This window comes from Podarcis liolepis (assembly GCF_965112155.1).
Source record: "Podarcis liolepis genome assembly, chromosome: 3".
NCBI classification, from domain to species: domain Eukaryota; kingdom Metazoa; phylum Chordata; class Lepidosauria; order Squamata; family Lacertidae; genus Podarcis; species Podarcis liolepis.
The window spans coordinates 75,111,838-75,120,108 of record NC_139557.1 but is presented as its reverse complement, the minus strand read 5'-3'; the positions used below and the strand labels follow the sequence as shown (position 1 = coordinate 75,120,108).

General features: G+C 46.0%; 1 protein-coding gene across 1 annotated transcript in view; it reads left to right on the top strand.

Annotated features, from left to right (window-relative positions):
- The first annotated feature begins 2,722 nt into the window (after positions 1-2,722).
- Positions 2,723-8,271, top strand: part of THBS2 (thrombospondin 2) — a 45,130-nt gene continuing 39,581 nt past the window's right edge. The window contains exons 1-3 of the mRNA XM_083496414.1: positions 2,723-3,107; positions 5,638-5,712; positions 7,111-7,667. Of these exons, the coding sequence (XP_083352540.1) occupies positions 3,101-3,107; positions 5,638-5,712; positions 7,111-7,667 (639 nt within the window). The 5' untranslated portion in view covers positions 2,723-3,100. The remainder of the gene's footprint in view (positions 3,108-5,637; positions 5,713-7,110; positions 7,668-8,271) is intronic.

The window sequence follows — 8,271 nt, the reverse complement described above, 5'->3', positions numbered from 1 at the left end:
CATCCTCTGAAGGTTCTCAAAAGAGAGTCTTCCTTTTTATCTTACATCGGACCATGCATACCACCGAGAGCCGTCCTGTTCTTCAGAGTTAGAGACAAGTAGCACTCTTAGGTCTTAACAAGAAGGTCCTTGTTCCAAGCGTATGGAATGTCCCGTCAATCACATCCACCTGCCAGCATGGAGGTCTCTGCACGTCTCTCTCTCTGCTGGAACAGTAGCTTTGCCGGACTAGTGTGTGTTGCTAAGAGCTTTCTGGAGGGAGAAGACTGATATTGATCGGGAATCATAGAATTGCAGAGTTGGAAGGGACCACAAGGGCCATCTAGTCCAGCCCCTTCTCTCTCTCTCTCTCTCTCTCTCTCTCTCTCTCCCTCTCCCTGCAGTGGATATATAATACCTACCTCTGCACTTGCTTCTGAATCTCTCCTCCTCATGTTCAGTTGTAAATAAAAAGGTGGCTGGCTGCATCATCCTGTCCAAAGGCTCCTTCGTACTTGTATGGGTGACTGGGGAAGGACCGTAGCTCAGTGATGGAACATTTGCATGGAGGTCACAGGTTCAATCCCTGGCATCTCCAGGCAATGCTGGGAATGTCTATTGTGTCTGAAACATTGGAGAGCTGCTGCCAGTCAGTGTGGACAATTTTGTAAATGGCGTGTGGAAATGCCTGTCCATCCTGGGAACTTTATTATTATTATTATTTTAAAAAACATTTTTATTATTAACAAATACTACATAAAATGAGCATCAAAAGCAGAGAACAGAGAGGTAGAAGTCACTGGGCTGTATCCAGCAAAATGGTCCTGGACCTTAAACTTGGTTCAGGAGTAGATGGGCAGCCAGTACAAGTGGAAGGTCCTTGTGTGAACAGGATGAACTCACTGAATCCTACAGTAATGTCTAGCATCAATCTGATGTTCTTCCCCCATCCTGCACTCCCCCATCCTGCACCCACCAGCATCACCTTTGTACAGTTGATGAGTGTAGGACTCAGGTAGACAGCTGTTCTTCAAGAACAATACTGACCTAACTTAGTCTTTCCTATATGCAAAGAAAGGACTTAGAAAGATGACCACTCTGTCTTGCCAGAATGGTACATGCATTGGTTTTCTCCCGCTTGGACAACTGCAATGCGCTCCATGTGGGGCTACCTTTGAAGGTGACTTGGAAACTACAACTAATCCAGAATGTGGCAGCTAGACTGGAGACTGGGAGCAGACACCGGGACCATATAACACCGGTCCTCAAGGATCTTCACTGGTTCCCAGTACATTTCCGAGCACAATTCAAAGTATTGGTGCTGACCTTTTAAACCAGGCATAGGCAAACTCGGTCCTCCAGATGTTTTGGGACTATAGCTCCCATCATCCCTGACCACTGGTCCTGTTAGCTAGGGATGATGGGAGCTGTAGTCCCAAAACATCTGGAGGGCCGAGTTTGCCTATGCCTGTTTTAAGCCTATACGGCTTTGGCCCAGTATACCTCAAGGAGCATCTCCACCTCCATCGTTCAACCCAGACACTGAGGTCCTCCCCCCTCACTGTGAGAAGTGAGGTTACAGGGAATCAGGCAGAGGGCCTTCTTGGTAGTGGCACCTGCCCTGTGGAGCACCCTCCCTTCAGATGTTAAGGAGATAAAGAATTACACAACTTTTAGAAGACATCTGAAGACAGCCCTGTATTGGGAGGTTATTGTCTGATATTTTTATTATGTTTTAAAAATATGCTATAAGCTGCCCAGAGTGACTGGGGAAACCCAGCCAGATGTGCGGGCCAAAAATATAATAATAATAATAATAATAATAATAATAATAATAATAATAATAATAATATCCTGAGACTGACTCTCTCTCCTCCTGGGGTGGGAGTGGAGGTAAGGAAGCTGTGCTTGGTCATGTGCCCTTAGAGGATTTCTTCCCACTTCCTGTGTGCAGCTGTGTGGCAGAAGAATGTAAAGCTCTTCCTCGCTGGAGATCTTCCAGCAAAGGCTGGGCAGCCATCTGTAAGGATTTGGGAATGCTCAATCCATCTGTGCCAGCCTGGTGCCCTCCAGAGTTTTTAGACTACAACTCCCACTAGCCCCATCTTGAGGGCACTACGTTGGCACAAGCTGCTGTAGCTTCTGTGTGGAGAGCCAGTAAATTGCAGTGGTTAGTGTGCTGGAATGAGACCTGGAAGACTAGGGTTCAAATCCCCACCCAGCCATGAAACTTGCTGCTTCTCAGCCTGACCTATCTCACAGGTTTAACTGAGGAGAACCACGTATGCCACCTGGAGCAACGTGAAGGGGAAAAAGGTGGGATTAAAAATGCAATAAATGCACAAAATTTTCTACACCAAGAAGTAGGGATGGGGAGTTGGCCTGCAATGCACTTCTTCAGCTTTGGGTGAAGAGTAGCTGGTGAAACCCAGCCAAATGGGCGGAGTATAAATAATAAAATTATTATTATTATTACTTTGTAACGCTCTGTTCCTCAGCATTCATCCTTTGCTTCTTCTCCAAGCGGCCATCCAGAATCTGGACCCGTTTTGTCCCACCAGGAAATCCAACGGGATCATCAAATCGCTGGGTGAAAACAAAGGCAAAAAACCCCCCAAACACCCAAATTCCTCCCAAGTGTTTAGGAATGGGGAGGAGGTGTGACCATGCCTCATTCCTTTCTCCCTCTCGCTCCTCCCCTTCTCCAGACGAAGAGCTGCCAAATTGGGGGGGGGGGAGGGGGAATTATTGTGGTTCAGGATGTGGCTGGATGTGGGATCGCCTTCCAGGTAGGCGAGCGAGCAAATTGTCCGCTCGGTATGGGGAATTATGTCATTGCCGCGGAGGGACGCCTTCCAAGAGCGTTTCCTCCGCTGGCTGATTGACAGGCCTCGCATGCGAGAGGAGCCTATATAAAGCAGGCGAGCCGAGCGCCGCTTTGAAAGGCAGCCCGGCTAAGAGGCGAAGCGGGTTTTTTTGCGCGCCCCTCCCCGGCCGAGGACTTGCCCTTGCAGGGAGCTGAGTTGGCTTCGCGCTCTCGCCACGGGACTTTGGGAACTCGCCGCCTGCTTGGAGTTGCATTGGGAAGCGGCAGCTCTCAAGAGCATCGCGGGGGACTTGCATGCCAGGTAACGACCCACGGACCAGTGGGGACAGGTTGGAGCCGGATTGTGGGTGGATGAGTGGGGGGTCAACACAAGGACGCCCCCGAAAGACCCCGGCAGCACCACCTCCAAGGAGTGAAAGGAGACTTGCTCCCTAGGGTCATCTTAATAATTAAGTAAAGGGGCTGGAGCCAAATCAAGGGGGCGCGATCGCAGGATCTAAGTCCCGTTGATTTCAAAGGAGATTAAGTGCAAGCATCCTATGTATGCAGTTTTCCAACCTAGAAGGGTGCCTAGGACCGGAGCCTAAGGCTGCAATCCTAACTCCGTTTACCTGGGACTAAGGGCCATTGAATTCAGCGGGTGGTATGCAACTAAATTTTACTCAGCGTAGGCTCGTTGGAATGAATGGACCTAACTCAAACATGTGAATTTCAGTGCGTCTGTTCTGAGTAAATCGTATGGGAATGCCATTCAATAGAATGGGACGCTTAAGATTGCACTGGACCCAATTCCTGTCTTTTCAACCCCTTTCCTTGGGCAGTTTCTCCGATTTTCCCCCCATTCATTCCCTAATTCTTCCTCGTAAAGAAAGCTTTTTTTTTGACTGGGCTCAAAAAGGGACTAGATCTTTAGGATGAAGAAAGGGCACCATCCACCACTGGGAAGTTTTCCTGTGCAAGCCCCGTTGTCAGGAATGGCAGCTGGGAACACACACACAAAAGTAAATGCTCACAGCAGCTTGACAGGCAGTGGCGTAGCGTGGGTTGTCAGCACCCGGGGCAAGGCAAGTAATTTGCGCCCCCTAACCCGTGGATTTGCGCCCCCTAACCCTAACCCCCAGATGTTGCGCCCGGTGTGCCCGGCCCCCCCTGCACCCCCCACGCTACGCCACTGTTGACAGGGCAGGGTTCAATGCATAGTCTGATCAATATCTAGTGCGTTGTATGGTGCAACCCTAGATAGCTTCCAGAAAAAATGTTCAAGGCTAAGATGCAGCAACTCCTTTGGGGCAGTTCTCATGTACAAACCCCTGTGAGAGTGATGGGAACTCTTTCTTTTCACTGGAGTTCAAGCAGGACAGCAGAGCTTCCTAAGGGGAAACTGGCCTTTGTCACTCTATATAGCATCATTGTAGACTTTCTGTGTCTAGGGATGGCACTGATTTTCTTATGATAAGGGCATGGGTTGATAAGGTGACTTCAAAGTACAGTGTGATCCTTGTAGCCCGTAGCCCATACAATCCAACCATAATTAAGCAGAGGAATTAATTATGTGCACAACCCCACTTCTGGAAATATTCACCTTGCACAAAAATACCCAGTTTTGGTGTCTTCTTTGGGAAAGTGCAGCAAATAATGATGCAAGCTGTGGATGGGGGAGATTTACCCAGAAACAAATTCCACCTAGTTCAATGGGACACCTAGTGAATCTATTCTGGATTGCAGCTGCAAACCTATCATTTTGGCTAGGGCAGGTCGTGAGATTTAAATTTGCATCTCTTCAAGAAGTTTGGGTTATAGAAATCATCAAGAAAAGTATCTGGCAGAGGGCTAGGTCTACTCTCCTGAGTCCATTCAGACACAGGACAGATGTGTAGCCCATTCCTGTGCTTGTTTACTCAGAAGTAAATCCCACTGACTTTTCTAAGATCTGGGCTGCAGTTCTAATAGTGTCTACTCAGAAGTAAATGCTGCCAAATGCAATGAGGTTTACTCCCAGGTAACTGGAGTTTGGAGTGCAGATTGGATTGGAGATGCACCATCATTTCATCCTGATGTAACACAATTGGGATAGAGAAGCAGGCTGTCTCTGTCTTTCCAGCAGTAAGAGAGTATGTATGTGTGAATGAGTGTGACTGAGACAGGGAGAGACTGGAATTTGCTATTGTAGCTTAATATATAAGTTAAATTACATGTGAAATGCTCCTGGAAATACCATTATCTTTCAAGAATGTAGCTCTACGGCTTGCCAAAAGTGGATTTAAGAGATGCAATAACTAGTAGACTATCTGAGAGCCCAGACGTCTCATGGAAAACTTTTGAAGACAATTCTGGTTGTATCATATATATTTCCTTGAATTTATTAGGAAGGATATTAAACACTTGAGCCTCCCCCCTTCCCCTCCCCGTGCATTTAAAGCGTGTGCTTTCACTAATGTTATCATAATCAAGTCAGGATCAAGCATCTGGGTTCTCACACATATAGAGGCATTGTCAGAAGTAATAAATGTCCTGTTTGCAGGGTATACCAGGATTCATAAAAAAATGCCCCAATGATGGGTTGATTTTTAATCTTTGTCTACCACACAACAGTGAAAGCTTTCTGAGTGGTTTGCAAGTAAAAAAATACAACAGCGAAACATAAATATAGAATGGCAATTAATTGATGAAGGACGATTTAGAAATAGGTGACATAAACAATAAAATAGCACCTGACAGAACCAACATTTGCTTTCAAATTAGTTGTTTCTGTTGTAAGCTTGTGGGAAACATGGGGAAATTTAAAAACAGACAAAAGTATCAACAATGTGCACATCTTGCTTTGTTCATAGGCATTATGCAGGACAGGAGCTGGCTGTTGTGGCTGACGATCTTGCTAGCTTTATGGATTTCCTCAGAGGCTCAAGGTAGGTCTTTAAATATCTGTAGCATTGAGGCCAAGTATTTCCAGAGTGGACTAAAGCTCTGGCAACCGTAGCCTGATGCTTAAAAGGAGCTTGGCTTCTGCTCGCTCACTTGGCTTGGTCTTGAGAATAATTGCTCAATTATTTCTTTCCATGGCATGCCTGAAATATGAAACTAGCCTGCATAGATAATATACCTTACTATAAATGCATCAAGGAAATTGGAGGGATATGTATGTAGATCAAATTGAGGGTTGGCAGCAATTGGTCAAATTAATTTGTGGTGTAAAGACCTCCCCCTTTTAGAGCACCAACTACTCAGTTGGCTGAAATGTATGTATATTTTGGTTCTCCTTGTTGGAAATTAGGATTCAGCTAGCAAGCTGAAAAACTACAAAAAAAATGCTTTGTTATTATTGTTTGTTGCATTGATACCCTACTATTCCCTAAGAAAATTCAGAGCAGCTTATATATGGCATCCAGGTTCTCACTTTGGATATTTGCAGACAGTTTGATTTGAAATTTTGTTGGACTGGATCCAGCCAGTGGGGTTTCCTGGCTCCCTTCCACCTACAGTAGGGTTTCCTGCACCCCTCTTGCCCACTCTATTGTATCACCTCTGCCCCCCATAATCAATCCTGAGAGTTGAGGCACATGATGGGGTCTGGGAGTCTGCAACAACACATCGAAATTAGGAGAATTTGTTGGGGCAGTCATGCACAAGTAGAAATGTATATTTCAACTTGAGCAAGGCATCTCTGGATCTAAGCCATTCAGTTTCATGAAGGATATTTTCCACACATTTTCCAAGAAGCAGTACCAAGTAGATGGAGTCACTGAATTTGGTGTTTTGTGCCAAATGAACAGCCATTATTCACATCCCATTAGAAGAAGTAATAGGCAAAGACACATAAGAGCCACCATTTTCAGATTGCCAGCATCCCAATTGGATGGGGGCTTCAATGGTAGGACTCGTAAGATTGCCTATATGTGGTCCATGGTTCAATCTCCTAGGAGAGAATCTTCTACAAGTCCCTTAAGAGGACTGTCAGGCTAGGTGGACTGCCAAGTTTGACTGATCACTCAATTGCATGGACTGCTACTACTGTTTCTCTACAATGTTTGATGGTTCCCTGAGAATGTACCCACCCTAAGCGTCAGATCATTTTATTCATCATTTAAGTCAGTGTGGCTCATTGGAAGTGTGTTGGATTTTGATCAGGGAGACTCGAGTGTCCATTTCCATTTAGCTGGCTGGCCTTGAACAAATTAACTTAACTTTACTCCATCTGTGAAAACTGGAGTATCTGTGGCGTGCCTCATAAAGTGAGGGTGAATGAGATAACCCCATGCCTTACATTTCTTTGTTAATCATGCTCCTTCATGTTGTTGCCTTTGCAGATGACGGCCAAGAAGATGAGTCCACTTTTGACTTGCTGCAAATAAGCAACATAAACAGGAAGACAATTGGAGCAAAAGTATTTCGGGGCAACCATTCCAGTCTCCCAGCATACCGCTTCATCCGGTTTGATCACATACCTCCGGTTAACTCGGAGAAATTAAAGCAGATTATTAAACTGATCCAGCGAAATGAGGGCTTCCTTCTTGTAGCCACCTTCAGGCAGGATAGGCTGGCCAGGGGCACCCTCTTGGCACTGGAAGGCCCTGGCACCACTCAGCGCCAGTTTGAGATTGTTTCCAATGGCCGAGAAAATTCGCTCGAACTTTCCTATTGGGTAGATGGCTTTCGGAAGAAGTATCTTTTGGAAGACGTGGACCTAGCCGATTCACTATGGAAGAACATCACAGTACAAGTAGCCGGGGAAAACTACAGTCTCTATGTTGGTTGCGACCTCATTGACAGTGTGAGCCTGGAGGAGCCTTTCTATGAAAACCTGAAAGCAGAGAAAAGTAGAATGTATGTGACAAAAGGATCTGCCAGAGAAACTCACTTTCGGGTAGGTAACCTACAACACCCGTGAGGTCAATGACGTGCAGTTCAATCCCTATGCATATCTACCCAGGGGTTGTAATGAAGTTAGTGAGGCTTCCTCCGAGGTTGGTGTGAATAAGACTGCAGCCTTATAATGAGATCCTGACAGAAGGCAGCCCACATAGTAGCCCCACTGAGACTTTTGTCTTGGACTGTGCAATGGGAAGGGTGGCAAATTTGCGCAGCAGAGGGATAAATCTGTGGGCACGGGAAGAAGGTGGTGAAATGGTGGCTGCTCTGCCTCAGACAGCAGAATGTCTTGTGCTGGTCCTGGATCCTGTTTAGTTTGCCTTATGTATGCTTAACAATGTAAACTCTTAGGCCAGAATTAGAGGGGATTCAATTGGCACTTTTGGAGAACCAGCTTCTCCCTTGACTTTGGTGCAATGACAGTTCTGTTCTCTTTCTGACAACTCTTCACACATACTTAGTCTAATTGTAAATGGATTCAGGAATATTTGCCCCAAGTGAGGAAGGGGTATCTCTGTTTGATTCATCTTCGCTCTGTGGCAAGGTCACAGAAGTGAAAATGGAGATGTTTTCCATAAAGGTGGGTGAGCACTATGCAA